Raw genomic sequence first — 21,021 nt, 5'->3', positions numbered from 1 at the left:
CATGCACACAGCTCGCTGTGTCCATTAGGCCTTTCTCCTTTTCTCTAGGTTCCCTCCTATGCTGTTATCACTGTTGCCCTCCAGGCCTTTTTTCCTCTCTAGGTTGAGCTGACCCTGGTCAGCTCACACCGCTTTCTCCATTCACTGCCTGTTGCTGCCCTTGCTTACTTGTCTCCATCTGCGCTCTGCTGTTGTCCGTTGCTCCGGCTGTTTACCCCCACCCCATTTTTCACAAATTCCCCTGCTTCTGCACCCTTTGGGGCATAGCTCTATGCAGTGTTTCCTTCTCTTCTTCTCTGCCAGGCCTTTCTCTTCCCTCTATCTCACCCAATATGCTGCTCTCAATTTCCCCCATCTTCTCAAACCGCTTTTCTATATCCTATCCTACTCTTCTCAGTAAGACTGGTAGGAAGAAGCTCAGGAAAGACACTCTGGTCTCCAATCCAGGCCTTTCCATCACTGACCTCTATCTCAGTGCTTCCTCCAGACACACTCACCAACATCCTCTTTGTCGTTCCTTCGCCCGACCTATGAACCCTTCATATGGTTGCACTTCTCTCTCCTTCCTCCTTTTCTCCCATTAACGGTAGGAGGTCCTCTAGGCCCCCTTTCAGTCCTCCAGAGTCCTCATTAATGTCCATCTTAACGGCACTGTCATGGTCCAGGGGCCTCAGCCCAATCTCCTACTATTTGATAGGTGCCTCCCTCGCCTCTTCAACTTCCTTCCTCCACCTGTTATTCATTCTATCACTTCTCTGGCTCCTCTGCCACCTCCTCCTTCTTCTGCTGTGGCTCCTATGCCACCTCCTCCTTCCACCTCTCTGGCTCCTCTGCCTCTTCTGATGGGTGCTCCTCTCCCCTGTACCCTACCTCACCCCCACAGAAGCCTTTCAAAAGTGGCAACCTACTCCACGTGGCTACTCTCAACACTCGCTCTGCTGTCAAACACTCCGCTGACATCTGCCACCGCCTTGAACTCCTGGACCTGGATGTTCTTGATCTTACCGAGACGTGGTTCAGGGCCAGCTCTTTCACGAGTTTGGGCACACTCCTCTCCAAGGGCTACAAGATCCTCTCCGAGCCCACACCCAATAGGCTTGGAGGCGGAGTGACAATGATCTTTCCTGAGTGGATCTCTGCTTCCATCATCCCCACTCAGACCTGTTCCTCTTTTGATTGTTTGGTCTGCAGGCTTTCTGTCTCTCCTGACCTCTCTCTAACCATGGCCACCATCTACAGGACACCCTCTTACTCTCTGAATAGGCCTACCTCACTTCCTCTCTCCTTTTGCTCTACCTCTCAGCTTCTCTTACTTGAGGATCTCAACATCCACCTGGACTCCCCAGATTCCTCTGGGCTTTTTCGCAACCTTTGCGACTCCCTTTCCCTCTCCATTCTACCCTCTGGTCTGATTCACTCTGCCGGCCACACCTTGGATGTGCTCATCTCTTCAGGCATCCTCCCCTCTAATCCTCTCAGTACTCCTCTCTCCTGGAGAGTACTAATCAGAATGTATGATGGATAATTAAACAGGATGCAATGATGGATAACTAATCCCTAAATGGGTAATGATTCTTTAACAATGGGTAATGATTCCATAATGATAACCCAGGCTTCTCCATACTATCGGGTTCTACAGTGGGGGGGTGACAAAGCTATGAATTCCGAAGAAACCAAAGTGTGAAGAGAAGGTGAAGAAGATTGAACAGGTGGTTGAGAACTAGACTAGAGGGGGGAATGTAGAGAAGCAGATATGTATGTCACCATGGAGCCCACCCCTTCACCTCAGTCATATTGGAAGAGCAGCAAGAAAGCACTGTGCAGGACACCTGGTATTAGCTCAATACTGCATTGCAGATGTGAAAGACGTTATGTGCTCAGACAACCGTACCAAATGTACCCTCGAACTGATGTAGTAGAAGGAAATTTGCAGACACCATTGGACATAAAAGAGCTATAAGTAAAATCTTGACAGGTGTAAAGTGACGTCATGAAGGAAAGAGACGAGGATGCACTGAAATTATATAAGAATGCTTGAAGAAAGAAGCTTTGACTGAAGTAACAAAGAAATTGAACATGCAAATGCAAAGAAATCGTTTACACTGAGAAGATAAGTGAGAAGAGATGCAGTAGATGTATGTATGCAGAAATACAAGGTAAATGAGAAATATAGAAGCTTGCTAAAATAAAGTGTAACACGGGTAAAGCAGCCATGTTGAGAAGATGGACGTTGGTTTCGTGTAATAGTAAGCTAAAGAACCCAAGGAAAGAGACCAAAGTTGCAGAGCTGACTGGCACAGAAATACAGATTGATGTAAGAACAAAGAATATTTGTTTGGCCAAGGTTCAAGGATGCTGCAGCAAGAAGCAACTGCAAAGTACAAAAGCTGTTGACGAGGACAAGCCATGTACGTAGGACATATTTCTCTTCGATTAGGCAAATGAGTAAACATTTGCGATTGCCAATTAGCGGACAATTAAAGATGCAGAAAGCATATACAAGACGGAACAACTAAACTTCCAGAGGCCAAGGAGAGTAATAACACCCAGTATAATTGAATCAAATACACTAAATGGGAGGATAAAATGGACAAAATCATGGTCTCCTCCCACGTAGTGCAAGACCAGAAAACCAGGCCTATTCAAAATGCTCCAGATCAAATTAGCAATGTACCTTCACTCGCTATACATTTCTGAGGAAGAGAACAGTCTGCAAGGTCAACTATAAAGAAGAAGACTTGGTTTACGGCCTAACTGATGAGAGATGGTAGGCTAATTGGCCAAGTGGGCAGTTGTCCGAGTTGTTCTCCGCACCAGGGTTTTGTTTCACTTACTTGCTGCTAACGAGCCGAATGTCCAAGGTTGGAAGAGGGTGCCAACAATCAGGATGGCCTATGTGATGGTGGCTACTTAACTTGGGAAACTCATGGCCCTTATACTGAACCTTGAAGGACAAATGGAGAACACCATTAAGATCATTAAGAAAAATTAGCATGTTCTGTTGGGTGGCGACTGTCCCCTTGAGGTACCGTTGTTTGCTTTCAAACGGTCCTAATCTCAAAGATCTCCTCACTAAAAATGACATTCCGAGCGGACCAACCAAACAAAGAAGCGTCACTGAATCTTGGGGGTTACCTAAAACTGTAGGACACGCACCTTGTGGACAGTGTGTTAACTGCCCTTTGACAAACCATACTACACAAGTCGATTTAGGCCTGGCTAAATTGTGGTCCCAAACTACGTTTACCAATTGTAACACCAAAAATGTAGTCTACGCTATATGGTGTCCCTGTGGGAATGTCCTCATAGGGATGACCACACGCCAGATCAAAGTCCGGATTTCGGAACATAGGAGTTGCATTAAGAACGGAGTAGTTACAGCTCCATTTGTCAGTCATTTTCTAATGATGGACCACGGTTGCAACGACCTGAAATGGTCTGTTTTATTCCATATTCGGAGCACAAATGTTCCAGCAACAAATAAGAGGTTACAAGAGAAAGAACAATGGCTCATTTTTTTTATGCCAAACAGCCGTCACTGGTCTGAATGAAGCTGTAGTCTGGAACAACTTTGGCTAAGGTACACGAGGCAGTGAATGCAAATATATGCACAATACAAAATAAAAACTGTTATTTTTTTTACAAGATGTCAATTTTCAAATGTTATTGGTTAATGTCTGTGTGGGATTAAACCCAATGGTGTTCTCCATTTGCCCTTCAAGATTCAGTATAAGTGCCACGAATTTCCCAAGATAAGTAGCCTTCGTCGGTTGTTTAGGGGGGACGAACCTCGAGGCCATTGAACTATTCCCCTTAATCTTTTTATTGTACATGGTGTCTATGTGATGATGGATCATAACACTGTTGCAGAAGCCAATCCACTGTTATCTGTATTCTACGTAGATAGAGGTAGTTCGAGGCGTGCCTATTTGATAAGGTGCAGCCAATAATGTTACTAACGCCTAAATCGGCTATAGATATACATGTTCCCTTAACCTATCCCTCTACCCGATAGGTTTTTACTATTTGCCACATAGGATGACGTCCTAGCTGACGTACATTGTGGTAAAAAGCCCTGTGTGTGAAGTGCAGTGTCTGTTAGCGAGAGGGGGCCGCTGTTAGTTCTGTTATCCTTAGCACAACTGTATTTTTATTTGAGTCACTGTGCGCTCTCTTTCCCGGTCCCTGGTCTTTGGGCCACACAAGGAGTACGATTGACTGGGTAAGCCCGATTGGATTGAATGAATGGTGAGTTACTTCTTTGCTCTTTGTTCACTACGCAGATCTAACTCTAAACAGCGGATTTAAAGGTGGCGGCTCTACCCTATGCTGACAGTAACTAATCAAAACTGCAGTAATTGGCAGCAAACAACAAAAGCACTTCCAGTGTTTTTAGGCGCAAGCGAGGGGGAGGAGACAAACTGTGGCTGCCGTGTCTCGCCTGGTTTGTCTACACTGCCCCTTTTCCTTTCTCTCTGTGCTGTCCGAGATGTTTGTTTTAAAAAAATGTTTTACAGCAGGTGGAACACCATATCCGTGGTTCATTCGATTTATTCATCTTTTATTGTCTGAGATGGCAAAGCGCAAGGCTGAATCCTCTATTTCACCTATGGGCAAGAACTGTAAATTGTCAAAAATATTGAAACCCATTACTGATGTCAATCCTTTGATCTCAGAAATCCAGGGCTTACTAGCCGATATAGTTGAGAACCAAAGCCCACGGAAATGAAGCGAAGACCGGTCCACACACCCTAAAGGGAGTACAGGGTGTCCAGGGAACAGTTGTGGGCCTCAAAATAACACGTTCTAACTGTGCAGTGATTAGCACGACTGAGGATTCCATTGGTATATGTGAGCTTAGAGTCTTCATGACATAATGACTCCTATGCATAGAAATACAAAGAAAGCTGACATGCTGGCACCTTTTTCAAATTAATTAAAGATTAGGCCAAGAATGTGGTAAGAACTATGTATTTCCAGTTAATGTAGATGGGGTCACCAAAGATATTCTTGGAGGTAATACCGTGGAAATAGTGGAAATATATGACTGTAATAAGGGGGTTTCTCCAGACACTTCCGTTTTATCAACTATCTGTGCGCAGATTTCACTCTCAAAAAGCTCTGCAGTTCTGCCTGTAAAAGAACTGCCTGTCACATCTGCACCCCTAGATGCAACAACAGTTCCTAAACTTCAAGCAACCAAGAGTTGTGAAACAAAATCTGTCTTAAAAGAAAGAAACTGGTTAACCAGCGACTACGGGAAAGGGGGGGAAAAAAAGGGCACAGTGTATTTACCAAAGAGCTAATGGTCTCTGCTTGAATGTTTTGTGATGCCGAAATCCAAACCGGAGCACCTGCCCTGCTGGCACTCCCAAGTGATCAAAATCAGGGTACCATGGGTGAACAGATCACTCCAGTAATACCAGACATGGCATCAACTAATAGTATTAAAGAACTACTGAATATAATTTTGCAAGGAATTACTGCTGTCAAGCGATGGGTGGAATTAATGGGTTTGGCCAATGGTGCAGGGAGTGCAAGTGAAATTATGAGGGCAGAGGCAGTCATGAGTAGTAAACATCAATCCACAGTTTCTACTGTAGATGGCTCGAAAGCTTCTGCACACATGGCGAGGTGGGCATGCTCTAATGTAACTGCATATATGAATGGCGGGGCATCAAGGAAAGGTATACTGGCTGACCCTTTGGGCTTAAAACATACTGAACCAGTCACTGTGTGGAGTGGAGCGCCCCGTTCAAGGAATTATGCCCATGACCCTGGGTGTCTGTACTCAAAACAATTACAAAACGTATAGAGGCTCTAGTAGCCAACTAGAAAATGCCTTCTCACGGCTGCCGCCCACCTATTCCTTTTATTCCCCTATCTGATGCTCTAATTTGGTTCCTTTAGCCACAAGAGTCCTCCCTTTGAAGAGTTGTGACAGCTGCAGTAACACTAATTATTCCAATGGTCCCTCCGTTTTTTTGACCAATGTGTATCGTTTAAAACCTGGTATGTATGAAGACCAAGACTCACTTAAAAACAAATGCTTACAAACAAATGCTTACATTGGTTTAGGGCGTCCAAGGAATGTCTCTCAATAATCAGATGATATAAATTGCACTTGGGGACCACAGGCGAGCGTCAATACTGATTACTTACAGGTTTTCTTGAGTTCTTGAAGCCTGGTTGAGGGAATCTTAAGCATCGACCGTCGTGTACTTCCACCAAACAGTGTTAAGATCATTGCTAGATCGCAGCAATTCTTTGAAACTAACATTGGGCATATCCAGCACCCATGGAATGGTGAGGGTCGCACAATTGCGCTCGGGAACCCAGTGGTGGGGAGGGAGAACATGACCAAAAACAAGTATTATGCCTTTGCACCTGATCTGGATTTGGTAGATTGACCAATGACCAAGGAGTGTGAATTAAGGGCTCCTGTTGCCTATATAATCCTTTCCTGGAACATATCTGGGCTAAATTGGCCATTAGCTGATCCTGATTGGTGATCCTTTATTAGAAGGGATCAGGCAATACTCTTACAAGAAACCTGGGCTCTGGAACCCATTAGATTTTCAGTGCTATACAGTCTTTTCAATCCCAGCAACTAAGGGACCTAAGGGAAGACCAATGGGAGGTTTGCAGGTCTGGATTGATCTTATCCTGGGTTGGAAAGTGAAAAATCTAGAGACGTGTTCCCCAGATCTTCAGTTGCTAACAGTGTCCACCAATGCAGGCGCACAAAGTCTGCTGTTCAATCTTTTTAATAGGCCTATTGGGTCCTTAGGGATAAATACGTTGCTGAATATGCAAGGTCTAACAAACCAGAGATCCCAAAAACAATCAAGAAGGCAATTTACCCTGGTAGCAGGTGATATGAATCGCCAGATGGAACCTTTAAAAGCAACTAAAAATCTTTGGGAAGACCAGGATTTTGCCTGGAATATACCTTCTTTATTCGCCTGATGCTGCCACCGTAGAAAATGCATAGTGCAGCCGTGGAATCGGCCTGTATTTTAAGTAATTTGAACGGAAAATTCCCAAAATATTCCCCAGCTATAATTACGTTCAAGAGTGTTAAACGGTCTTCTCACACTGATTGTCTTCATCTCGGGAGATAGGTGGGACAAAATTCACGATTTTGAGGTGATAGACAGACGTGAGAGTGACAACTACCCCCTTATGGTAGTTATCCAAAGCTCGAGCTTAGTGGCACCCTCTAACACCCTCCTGGGCATGAACCAGCCAATCGCAATGGAGGGTCGCGCACAAAAGGCTACCAAATGGGTTAATATGACACATTCCTCTGGGGAGCTTAAGAAAATGGCTAGGGTGCCTAAACCCTGGTATGATGAGGACTGCAAAAGAGCTAAGAAGGAATTAATCCTTTGAACAAATTCTACTGAAGCCACAGATGAGATCAAATTGCGGTCTCTTAGAATTGAATTTAAAAATCTGACCTCTAAGAAACCAAATGCATATGTCTGGGAGAGATGGGGACTCTTGCAACTGGCCCTAGAGGAGGGGCCACAGTTCGTTTTTGGAAATTGGCCAGAGAAAAAGATCTGGAAGGGGGCAACCATCCCCATTGCTGCATTCTTGAGGACGTGTGGTGGGCTTGCTTTTGCAAGCTGTATGACCACTCAGCTCAATCGATGGGCAAGCCCCATAGTGATGTCCCAAAGATTGCTGTTCATAAAGGGATTTGGCACATCACCCTTAACGAAGTAGCAGTGGCATTGGTGTCAGAGAGCACGGAGGGCCGCAGGACCCGACTTCATCCCAGTAGATTTTTACAGGGATGAAGTCTCAATCTGGGTGCCAATCTTCTGCAAACTGTTTAATGCTGTCCTTAGATCAGGTGCCGTCCCAAAATCATGGCAGAATGCAACTATAGTTCAGATTTACAAAAAGGGAGCTAGAAACAGTCCTGCAAATTACCACCCTATATCTTTCCTTGATAGTGCAGGGTGGATTTTTGGTAAAGTGATTCTGACCCATTTACAAACATGGGCAGATTGTAACCTAGTAATTAAGGAATTACAGGCTGGCTTCCGAACTGGTATAGGAACAGTTGACCATTGTTTTTGCTGTTTCTATTGACTCAGAAGTTTATCACACTGTCCAAGATGAAAATGTATGCAATATTCTTGGACTTGAAAACTGCTTTTGAATCGGTATCTAGAACTACTCTCTGGAAAATACTGTATAGTCGGAATGCCCTTATTTAACTGGTGGATCTAGTGAAACTGCTATATTCGGAGAATTCTGCCTCTTGTACGCTTTAGGTTGGGGTGAACAAACCAAGCCATTCCGTGTGAACAGGGGGGGTTCACCCGGGGTGTGTCCTGGCACCCCTCCTATTTTGTATTTACATTCAGGAATGGCACTTGCGGAGGGCTGTTCAGACGTGCCCAGGTTGCTTGAAGGAAATGGCCCGCCATCTTTTATGCGGACGACACAGTAATTTTGGCAACAACCCCCAAAGGTATGAAGAACTCATTAGATATCTTCACTAATAAATGCAAGGAACTCCAACTAGAGTTGAATATTAATAAAGCCAAAGTTATGGTTTTCAAACCAAGGTTTGCCAAGAGCATTTCTCTAAAATTTGAAATTGATGGCACCAGGTTAGAACAGGTCACATACTTTGACTATTTAGGGATTAGATTCCAGGAATTGGGTGGTTCATCAGAGCAGTTGATGAAAGCAGAAATAAAACAGGGAAAGTATAGTAGGGTAACCCATTTTTTTTTTTTTTTGCTTGACATGGCAGCAGGGCAATTTCCCCGGCCTTGGACCTTTACGGGAAAGCAGCATTGCTGGCGTCCCATTATGGGTCGCCGGTCTAAGGATCTGCCAATGCAGTGTCATTAGCCACATTAGAAAATAAGTTCATCAAGAAATTACTGTTGCGAAAAGGTGCTCCAACAGCCCTGATGGCCCAGGATCTATGTTTTTTCTCAATAACTTACCATATTGCCCTAAAACCAGCCTTGTATTGGATTAGACTTTGGTGTTCTCAGGGGTTGGAATTATATTTTGAGGCGCTGGAATAAATGTCTCTGGAGGGGGTAAGAGCTGTAGTTGGTCCGTTCATGTTAAATGTAAGTTGACTGAGTTGGGTGCCAGAGCTTTATCGGATGATCTTGCTGGCAGTTGTCGGCCCTCCTCTGCATCATGTCTGAAAGCAAATGCCCAAACAAAGTCCAGAGCCCGGTTGGTGGACAGGCTCTTGAAGGAAAAACCAGAGCCCCTTCCTGTCAACTTTACTGGGTAACAGTAAAGTATTTCTGGATGAAATAATCCCAGCATATGAGAGATCATTGTATGTCCGCCTCAGGCTTGGCATCTTACATACAGCTCTGTACGCTCGGACATGGTCAACCCAGAATTCGGGACTTTGTCCATTGTGCCGAGTGACAAACAAAACCGTCTTGCCCTATCAGTTTGTCCTGCAACATTGAATCTGAGATGTATACTTAAGACCACTGCTGAAGGAAAAAGGCATCCGACAAATGCATGCTGCAATGCTGTTTCTGATACAAACGGTTGACGGAAAGGTTGTTTTTGCCACTGCTAGATATACTCACAGAGCTTGGCTGCAAAGAAAGAAGGCCCTGGAAAGTAAGTCCAACAGTTTCAGCAGTCAAAGCTCCTAGAATGACCCTGGTAACCAAGTGCCCTGAGTTTACTTGGTATAAATCGTTGATTGGTGAGTAGTGCATTGCTGTAGATTGATTAGGGGGATAGTTATTATAGAGGCTACAAGCTTGCTCTTCTCTATGGGTTTCCCTTAACTAGATCACGTTTTACCACTTTTAAATGTTTAACTATTCCAACCTGCTTATTTTGTAGGTTCTATAGTGTCCTTTTTTCTTTTTTTTATGTTTATATGAAATTTGTTTACTCTGTCTTTTGTATTGAATGTATTAAATTGTGCTTAACGGTGTACACTGAATAAAATATTTGAATTCATTGTATAAAGTCTTTGTGTAACTGAAATGTATCAGAGAGAGCGTGAGCAACGACTTGTTATGCTTGGCATATTTCCATACTGTATTCAATTGATAATAAAGTAGTAGTTTGCCATATTCTTTGAGTCTGTCTGTATATTTGGGTCTGAAATCAGTTATTGTGGTAATCCCATTCAGTGCTTGATACGCCATGTGCTTCTGCACATTTTCATAACATGTAGGTAATCGAAATGTTGCATCTGAAATAGTGAAGTTGCAGAGGGCTGCGTGGTAAAGGCCCTACCCCGCAGTCTCGCTCTGTCTTTATTTTCGTCTCTTGTTTTGGGATCTCCCCCACGCCACTTTACCACTCTGTATCCCTCTCCACCTTCCCTCATCCCTTATTCCCTTATGCACCCACTTACGTCACTGGCCTTCTCTCCGTCCTCCATTTTGGTTTGCAGTCCATTGGCCCGAAGAACAACATACTGTATGTCAGCCTATGTGCAATGCTCTTTTGGGATTGGCACTTTGGCCCAAAGGCCTGGAAACCACAATCGGCGAAATGACAAGAAGAAAGTAGGAATTGGATTACGAGCTGTTGGATTCTCTCACAAATGGCTTGGCTGAGAAACTGACTGTTGTATCCTAACATGTACTCTGATCGAGCAATTATCAGCAAGTTTGAATCGCTAGATCTGAAGTCTCTTGTTGGCTGGTAATCAGGAATCCGTTTATTCATGTATACCAATGCATTGCTGTCATTCAAAGGCTCGAAACAGGATCTTGCAAGAGACCCTACTGGTACTGGTAGTCAATTCATCCATTTAAGAACTGCAGAAACAGATTGATTGGTGCTAACCTAGCTCAGTAGACTTTAATCATTGGCTTTCTAGAGCAATCCCTGCACTGAAGTTCAAAATGACCCACTTGCTTGGTATAATTTGACCATTGGTGTGTTTTTTTTTTTCCAGGCCACATGTCGATTGAAGAGACATTGTGACCTCTAGCAACTTCCAAACTATTGTTTTTCAAAGAGCTAAAACGAGCTCGGTCTAGATGCTCAAATACGAGGATAGTTTTTAAACCTTTATGACCCATGCATTTTGTTGGTAAATAGACAAATACAATTTAAAGATCTCAGAAGACGTAAGATTTTGAGACCTTAAATTAGATTTGTTGGCATGTTAACCATGAAAGATGAGAGCAGCCCATTCTCATTGGGGACAAGGCAACATGTCCCTTCAGGTGCAATGGCACCCTGACTTATGGAAATGATCAATTCAGCAGATTTGCCACTTGTAATTGGATTTTTTAAAACATTTATTTTTATTTTTGTATACATGATAGTTGATTTTGTTTGCATGTGTGCTTGGAGTACTGATCTTTATTTTCTTAACAGCACATGATTCTCAGACAAGATCTCAGTTTCTTTTTGGCTCAAGGTAGCCTTCCCTTTGATCCAACACCTGCAAGTAACTGAAGAGTAAAGTCTGATGTCAACATTTCGTTAGTCATGATTTGCTTTAGTTACACACTATTCAGTATGCTTATTTTAACATGTCTTCACAATGTCAGGGTTTTGAGCTGAACAATTGTATATTTGTATTCACCTTTTTCCTGAAATATTTTTAATGCTAATGCATTCTGTAGGAATATAACAGTTACTATTATAGCTTGGGTTATAACCATCTCTTCCTATTTGTTTTAGACACAGATGAAGGAATGCATGGTGAGACTTATTTATTGTGAAATGTTAGGATACGAAGCTCCGTTCGGTTACATACACGCAATCAAATTGGCCCAACAAGGAAACCTATTGGAAAAGAGAGTGGGTATGTGCTAAGAATTTTGCATAGTAAATCGTTTGGAAAGCATGTTTGATTTTTACACTAATAAAATACAATCTTTCGTGGCTCAGCAGATCTAATTAAGACAGCCTAATGTGGGCCTCCTTAGTGATCACTAGGGAAGATTTGTTAGACCATTGTGTCTGGAGGTCGGGGCTGATAAATTGTATATTTGCAACAGGTGGGGAGGGTCAGGGGGCTTCACAGCCATTCTGGAAGCTCGGAAGGCATTGCGAGCCTCCTTAGAAGCTGGAGGATGCCATCTTCCCTGCCGGGCTGGTAATACCGCAGTGCACCGCACCGCCCCCCAACCCTCTCACCATTCCCACTCCCCTGCACGCCCAACCAGGGTCCCACTTATCTGCGGCTGCCTTGTCCCTCGCTGACAGGAAAACGGACTAATTCGGCACAGGAATGGCCGCCATCAAAAGGGAAAATGAACTACATGTAGTTCATTTCTCCCTGCGTCCATTCTTGTTTGTAGTTTTTTTTTTAAAGTTAAACGGTAACCGCGCCGCTACTCTGCTTAAACAAAATAATAAACCCTACAGCACCCCGGAAAGCATGCCGGGTTGCTAATAGCAATTCACGGAGGCCATTACCGGTCAGATAATCTCCCGGGTCCACGTCGTTAAGGCCTCCTTCACTCGGGACTGAAACTCTTGCCGCGGACTTTACCTGACCGATACTGCCTTCCCACGGAGGTGTGTATTGCTTTAGTATGCATCCTGTTCTTTTTATAGCTGGCACTTTATTGTAAGAATGAGACGCTGGCTTGATTTGGGGAGAAACCCCCTAGGTGAACTGTGTCCGGGAGTACTGTAAGAAGGATTCAGAGCTATGGATTGTAACTGTTTTAACGGCAGAAGCGCTGTGAATCCATTCGGCAGCATTATGCTACGAAAATGACTTTACCGTTTGCATCCATAGTTCTGAATCCTACTTCAAAGTTCCCCACCCTCCCCCAACAGTTTACATAGGCGTTGCTTCCCCAAATCAAGGAACACTCATTTTTTTACAGAGGAACCTCCCAGTTTTAGTTTCATCGTTTTCAAGCAGCACCCCATAATAATGCCATGCTTGCTTTTCCTTCTGTGGTGCTCGTCCGTGTGAGACGTCTGCAATGGTTGACCACCTTCGAAAGAAATCTACCTCATGCAGCTGCATGAAAAGCTGATCTCGGAAGTCATAAAGCATAATTGCGAACTTCATAAAAATGGCATTAGCACAATCAACATGCAACACAACCAGAGGATACATCACTGTTTGACAAAAGTCAATAGGAGCAAGCTGTTTCATCTCCCTGAGCAGTAAAATCTGAAATAGCTGTGTGAAAAGAGCTTCGGGAGGCGTTAAGTGCAGTTTCAGCTTCTTTATTAAAACAAGTCCACCGGGAGACCTGCATGGCTGCCTCAACCGCATGGCCATTTGCAATCCCCCTTTCAAATACCTGTTAATTCTCTCTACAAGGCTGTTAGCTCTGGGATGGTATAACGCCGTTCTAGTATGTTTTTATACCGGAACTCTCTAAGAATCTCTTCATCGTCTGCAAAACAAATTGTACGCCATTATCTGACACCAGCTCTGTAGGTACTCCCTCCTTCAGAAAACACTTTTTCCAGAAACAAAATCAAATCCTTAGCTGTGATTTCCTTGACCGCATCCCATTCTATCCATTTGGAATGAAAGTCCACCACAACAAACAGAAATCCCAGCCCTTCACCCAACCCTGCAATGGGACCCCTAATGTCCACTGCTAATTTGGTCCATGGCTGATCTGGAACAGTGTTAGGAATTAATGGAGTTTCCCTTATGACCTTGCTCTCATCACTTGTCTGACAGGCCATACAATCCTTTACATATTTCTCTGCCATTTTGTCAATACCAGGCCACCAGTAATGTTGCCTTAATTGCCTCTTCATGGCCCCTTCCCCTGGATGCCCTTGGTGAGCAAGTTCTATCTAAGTATTCCTGAGTGTTTCAGGAGGGACTACACAACATCCTCTTCTCAACCTATCTCCATAGATATTCATTTCATTCTTGACCTCCCACCATACATCAAACATCCTATCCAAGTCTTTATCAGGCCATCCTTGGATTGTCCAATCTTTGATCAAATTAATGTCAGTATCCAACATTTCTTCCTGCAACCACCTTTCCTGTCCTATGGCATCTTCTACTTCTGCCACAACGATCTCTTCTTGTTCCACACACTTGATCTCTGCTTCCCTTCCTATGGGTAGCCTTGATAGGCAATCAGCCAGCACATTTTTCTTCCCAGGTAGCTAACTCACATCAAAATTATAACCTTGGAGACCTAAACCCCACCAACTTATTCTGGGAGACCCCAAAGCCCATCTGCCACTTTCGAATGTTTGTACCATAGGCTTATGGTCAGACCTAACTGTGAACTTCCTCCCCCACAAAAAGTACCTAAAGTGGTTGATTGCCCAAAACATAGCTAGCGTCTCACGCTCTGATAGAGTATCTCGATTCTGTATCTTTTAGTACCCTCGAGGCAAACACTATAACCCTTTCAGTGTTGTTCTTATCATATTGTACCCAAGTCGCCACCTAACCCAAAACACTTGCATCTACCACAAGTACACTTTTGTCTTCAAGATTAAACTTTCCAATTGAGGGTGCTTTACTTATTTCCCCTTAATTCTGTTAAATGCTTCACCACATTCTGGGGACCACTCAAATTTTGTTCCCTTTTTGAGTAGTAATCTCAAAGGTGTACACACCATTGCAAAGTCTTTCACGAATTTATGATAATATTCGGCAAGCCCCAAAAAAGACCTCACCTAATCTTTATCAGTCGGCATTGGCGCACTACTCACAGCTTCCACCAAGGACTTGTTTGGTCGCACCCCCAGAAATTCCACACTCTCCACAGCAATCTTACATTTGCTCCTTCGCACTGTCAACCCTGCTTCACTCAAAACTTGTCTCAAAGCTCTGTCATGTTCACTTCTAGAGTCAGCAAAAATCAACATATCATCTTGAAACAGCACAACATTTTCCACTCCATCCATAACTGTTTCCATAACCCTTTGGAATACAACCGCTGCCGAGGCAAGGCCAAATGACATCCTGCAGTACTTGAAGACTCCGAGTGCGGTTATGAATGTAGTAAGATGTTGACATTCTTCCTTCAAAGGAACTTGATGATATGCTTGAGAAAGGTCTATTACCGAGAATATTTTGGCATTTTTCAACGTCGACAACTTGTCACCAATATTTGGCAGTGGATGTCTGTCTATTAATATATTTCTGTTTCGATCTCTTAGGTCTACACAAAGTCTTATTTCTCCACTAGGCTTTGCAGCAACCACCACTGATGACACCCACTCCAAACTCTCTGTTTTCTCTATGATCCCTCTTTGCAAAAGTGTCTCAATCTCCATCTTCAGTTTGTCGCTGCAATTATGCGGTACCGGTCTCACTTTGTGTATCTTCAGGACAGCTCCCACTTTTAGACGTATTTCATGTTCAAATCCTTTTACCATTCCCAACTACTCTTGGAGCACCTTTGGAAACTCTTGGTCCCATTTGTCTTTTACTTCGGCCACCGTAACCGGTTCTTCAGCATTCGCCTGGATTCTGATCCCTAACTTATGCTGTTCGCCCCATCTTAGAAGGGACGAACCTTCTTGAGTGACATACACATCAGATTCACAACTTCTACCCTTGTATTTTATTGAAGCGTGAAATTTTCCTAGAACTTCTATCTTTATATTCCCATAGGCATATGGTTCAATCTGGTGTTCCCTCAGTTTTAAAACAATTTTATTGCATATTCAAACAAACAAAACCAATACAAACCAAACCTGCAGTGCATATACCAACAGTTCAATTGTTCATTGCATAATTTCGGTCAATGCTCCCTTTATCCCACCCCCCCTATGAGCCTATTTCTTCCACACCCTCTGTATCTGCCTCGCGTGGTTGGGTCTCATTTTCGTGGATTCTGTCAGATCTTGTATTGTTCCAAACAATTCCGCTATTAATGATTTCCATGCCATGAGGGTGCCTGCCTCTTCCTCTCCCACTATATTACTTGCCTCTTGCCATACCATGGTCTCTTCCTCCGCCCATTTCTGCAACTCTTTCCACCACACCTCCACCCGTGGTAATCCTTCTTTTTGCGAGCACATAAGCATGTTAATAAATTGAAAGATCTAGCATAAGTTTCTGCGATCTGGGCACCACCCTGCCCCCACCAAGCAGGCCCAGGCTGAACCTATAGTAATCTTGACCCCCTTTTCCGCTTGTTTCCGTTCTATTTCACCCCAGAAGCGCTCAATTACAGGGCATGACCAAAACATGTGTACATGTCAGCCTTTTCTTCGTCGCATTTGGGACATGCTTGTCGTCCGCCATTTTCAAACTTAGATATCCTCTGAGGTGTCCTATATGCACTGTGCGTGAGAAATAGTTGTATCTGTTTTAGTCTTGCATTCCTGACACCTTCTTGTGGTACCCCAGGGCACGTTCCCACATCCCATCCTCTATCGGGCCCTCACTTCCGCTTCCCAGTCTAGTCTCAATTGCGTTAATTCTTTCCCAACCTTAGACATCATCATCTCATACAATCTAGAGATCTCATGCCCCCCCTCCATTATCATATATTGTATCTATGGTAGCATCTGGTTCTTCTTCCAGTACTGTTTCGGGCCATGTTCTTCTAATTCTCTGCACCATTCTGTGATATGTGATATACTGTCCCTTGTGTAACCCCATTTCCTCTCCCAGCACTTCAAAATTTATGATAGTTCCCTCTCGCCAGACATCTCCCATCATCACCAACCCCACCGATTCCCAGTGGTTCCTAATTGTCATCCTTAGCTGCTCATCACCCCCTGCCAATGCAGCTAGTGGTATCTGCGGGGAGCATGGGAATGGATTTTCCATCATCTGGCATGCCCGGCGCCACATCTTCCACCCAAGCATCATCATCTTAGGGCGCTTTTTCATTTCTGTCTTGGGCAGCCAGATCATCTCCCTTAAATAGAATGGGGCACAATCTTGTGTAAACAACTTGGATTCAGGGGTCACTTCATCTGAGAGCCACTTGGCGATATATTGCAGTTGGCTCGCTACTTAATAGACCTCATAATTAGGCAGTTTTATCCCCCCTTTTTCATAAAAGTTCTGCAGCTTCCATAGTGCCACCCTATTCCGGGTGCCATGCCACAGGAACTCCCTGCACATGCTGTTCAGTTTAGTAAAAAACCTCCTGGGTATCGGGTGCGGAATATTCCCAAAATAATGCAGGAGCCGAGGTAGGACCACCATCTTAAGCATTGCCCCTCGTCCCATCATTGCTAGAGGCAACTTCACCCAGAATTTAATACACTTCTCAATTTTCTCAATGGCTACCTCGGTATTGCGCCTGTGCTCCTCTTCCACCATGTGGTACACGTCTATCCCAAGATACCGGAAAGTACTAACGGCCCAAGATGTTTGCAGCACCGGCAACCAGGGATTCCCTTATAACTGCCTAGCGGGAAAATACCAGATTTTTGAGGATTCACTGCTATGCCAGACAGCCCCGCATACCTCTCCATCACCTCCAGGATGCACTGGAGATTTTCCTCTGGGTGCCTCAGGTACAGCAGCAAGTCATCCGCATATAAGGAGATCAAGTGTCGTTCCCCCTCCCACCTCAATGCCTATAGTATCGTATTGTTGTCTGAGGTATATCGCCAAAGGCTCCAAAGCTAATATGTAGAGCATAGGGGACCATGGGCACCACTGTCTGGTGCCTCTGCCTAGTTGCCACCTTTCGGATATCATTGATCCTGTTCTGACTCTGGCCAGCGGTTCACTATATAGCATCTTTGCCCACCTTATGTATCCAGGCCCCATAACATAGCCTGCCAAGGCCGCCAGCAGCCATGGCCACTTGACCGAATTGAAGGCCTTTACCGCGTCCAAGGACACAATTGCCATTTCGCCCTCGTTCCTGCTCCCCCATTCAACAACCCGATGGAGTCGTCTATGATTATGAGTTATATTTCTATTCGGGACATAGCTGTCATGATCTCTGCTTCCAAAAGGTCAGGGTTTTCCCAACTCCCTTGGAAGCAGATCCATAACCCAGGTTCCGAGTGCCAACCAGTTCCAATTGGGACCTTTTGGACCCAGTCCTGGCGCCAGTGGCACCAGGCTCATAATTATGCCCAGTCCCAGCGCTGGAAGCGCCGGGCTCATAATGCTTGGGTGGACTTACCTGCAGCAGACCATGCTGCTTACTTGCCTGCCAGTTGAGCCTCGGATCCTCTTCTGTTTGGAACTACTTTTCCTGTTGGGTGGGGCTGGAGCCACTCCCTAGATTCAGAACACTGGAACTCTTCTGGAAGGCAGGAACTCTTTTCTTACCAGGAACTCTTTTCTTACTTAGGCGTGGCTGTGGAAGGAGACACCTAAGCACTACAGGAGGCTATTTAAACCACACCCGGTGGATGAATCTTGCTTTGCGTTATTCTGCAACCTCTGCAGCAGAACGCTCATCGTGTCTTCTGCATCCGGTCCTGGGCCTAAGGAAAAAGGCTTACCATCCTGAATCTAGTCTTCAGCAACACCTATAAAGACAAGAAAGAACAGGTTAGCATTCCGGCATCTGAAAGGCAAAGGCTTACCTACTCTTCGTGCGCTCCGGAGGTCTTCACACTGCATTCCGGCATCTGAAAGACAAAAGCTTACCATCTCTTCGCACGCTCCGGAGGCCTTCGGCGCTGCATCCCGCATCTGAAAGACAAAACAAGGTGCGTTTAAAGACATTGGGGAACTTAAATACTCACGTGCCATTACTCCTTTCCACCTCTAATCCAGTGGGTATTCCGGCACCCTGCAGCCGCTCCGAACTCGTACCTGCAAAATAAAAAGACAGTTAGAGCGCATCGTGAAGCAGGCAACAAGCGCTTACTTAGGTGCTTCCAGGCGCTTCTATTCATCACACGGGCTCCATCTTCAACTCACTTCAGCCCGTCATCCGCCATCGCCGGAACCCTGCAAAACAAGAGACATCATTACTAAAGACTTTAAAGACATTTGAATGACTCGAAACTTACCGTTCGTGCAGTAAACGACGGACAGCAGTCCTCTGAAGTCAAGAGGCCTGCGCTACCTATCCAGTGAAGAAACTGGTTACAGCACCCTGCCCCGAGGCAGATGGAGAGCTCGGCATTCACTTACCTAAGGTGAGAGCGTTAACCTTTGGGGGTCTACAGGAGAGGAGAAGAGGAAAGAGATAGGGACACCCCAATAACCCCAGTTCATTAACCCCATATTTTCTATCTGCAGACATCTTACTCTACACGTCAGGCATACAGTGCACAGAGGTCCAGCCCAAAGAGCCAACCGGGTGCTACACATCACCTTTGAAGATACGGTAGTCGCCCAGTCAAGACCGGCGCCTCTGCGAGAATCAGGTGAGCGTTACAATAGCCCGTCTGGTCGGGGTGTATTAGTTTGCCAATAACTCTTCGCAGTCTGTTTGCCAAGACAGCCGTCAATATCTTGCTGTCCTGGTTCAACATTGACAAAGGTCTATAGGAGCCACAGCTATGCCCAGGCTTGTTGGGTTTGGGAAGCGGTATTATGATCGCTTCTCCAAGTGACTCTGGCAACCGTCCCACCTCAAACGCTTCATTTAACATATCCAACATTGGGGGGAGCACTTCCTCTCTATATACTTTATAAAATTCACTTGGAAACCCATCCGCTCCCGGGGTCTTACTAGTAGGCAGCTGCCTCACCGCTTCTTCTAACTCCTCCAAAGTAATCGGTGCATCCAGCTCCTCTCTTTCTTCAGCACTTATCGTAGGAAGACCTATGTCCTCCAGTGTTTCTATTATTTCTTCATATCTGCTTCCCTCCTCATCCCCATATAGTACCCTATAGTAATCTGCAAACTCCTGATTAACTCCCTCTTGGGTTTCAGCTACACTGCCATCTTCTCTCGTTATCCTTCTAACGGTGGGTCTGGGGATCTCACTCTTGTATAACCATGCCAAAAGCCTTCCTGTTTTATCTCCTCCTGCATGCTGTCTCTCTATATATTTTTTATAGTTAAGGTTGCACTGTCTGTCGCATTGCTCTGCACATGTCCGCTGTAGTTTTAAGTATCAGCTCCATGTCTCTGTGTCATCTCTCCCCCTCAGTGCCTTTTCCAATTCCCTTTCTGTTTCTTGTAGGTCGGCCAGGATACCACCTTGCAGGCCTTTAGATTTTGCTATGGCTACGCCTCGCATCACCACCTTGAAGGCTTCCCATAGCATGCTCGCCGAGTCCACGCTACCAGTATTCACCTCAAAGTAGTTTATAATCTCCTCCCTTATGTCTTCCCTAAAAAAGGGATCTTTAAGCGCCTCTGCCCGGAGACGCCATGTCGGGATCCTTGCTCTCTGGGGGCAATATTGCCAGCCAAGAACCAGGGGCGAGTGGTCCGAGTGGACCCTCGCCATATATTCTGCCTGAGTGATCTCTGTTATTACCTCCGACGTATGCAACTGCTGCGGGGCGGAATAGTGCGAGTATTGCCTTTCTTGGGCGTGTCTCGTTCTCCACACATCCGTCAGACCAAAGTCATCTAGCAGTGTCTGCAGCGCTTTAGATGCTGGGCGGGTGTATCAATCTTCCCATCTGATCTATCCACCCTGGGGTTTAATACACAGTTAAAATCCCCACCCCAGATCACCGCACTCCCCATACACATGCTAAGATTAGTACTCAGAGTTCTGAAATATGCTGACGTATTCTGATTGGGGGCGTATATGTTTACAATGCTTATCTCCCTATTCTCCACCAATCCCCTCAGTATGACCATCCTCCCATCCTTTTCCGCAGTTTCCTGCAACAAGTGAAATGGGACATGCGGCGCCACCCAGATGAGCACCCCTCTAGCATAAGCAGAATATGTCGAGCCCGCCACGACCCCTTTCCATTTCTTCACAACCGTCCCCAACTTTTCCCATGTCAGGTGAGTCTCCTGCAACAGTGCAATATTTATCTTTTGTCTGCGCAGGTACATAACCTTGTTCCTCTTTAGATAACTATTGAGCCCGCTGACATTCCATGTAATTATTTTAAGGTCCCCCTTGGCCCATTAGAGTTCCCATTCCCCTCCCATCGGTGCAGTCCAGATCCCCTTTCCGTCTCAGTCTATATAGGCTCGTTCCCCAGTTCAAACTTCCCTTAACTAC

General features: G+C 45.0%; 1 protein-coding gene across 4 annotated transcripts in view; it reads left to right on the top strand.

The window, feature by feature from the left end:
• Nucleotides 1–21,021, top strand: part of AP4E1 (adaptor related protein complex 4 subunit epsilon 1) — an 822,644-nt gene that overhangs the window by 122,747 nt on the left and 678,876 nt on the right. For 3 of the 4 annotated variants that reach the window (XM_069624813.1, XM_069624815.1, XM_069624816.1), the window contains exon 3: nucleotides 11,671–11,794. The exons of the other annotated variant lie outside the window; for it this stretch is intronic. In XM_069624813.1, coding sequence (XP_069480914.1) covers nucleotides 11,671–11,794 — 124 coding nt within the window. The remainder of the gene's footprint in view (nucleotides 1–11,670; nucleotides 11,795–21,021) is intronic. 4 annotated transcript variants of the gene reach the window in all.

The sequence above is a fragment of the Ambystoma mexicanum genome, chromosome 11 (assembly GCF_040938575.1).
Source record: "Ambystoma mexicanum isolate Mex_15411 chromosome 11, UKY_AmexF1_1, whole genome shotgun sequence".
Classification (NCBI taxonomy): Eukaryota; Metazoa; Chordata; class Amphibia; order Caudata; family Ambystomatidae; genus Ambystoma; species Ambystoma mexicanum.
Note: the sequence above shows the minus strand (reverse complement) of the source record. Positions and strands in the feature narration are given on the sequence as shown.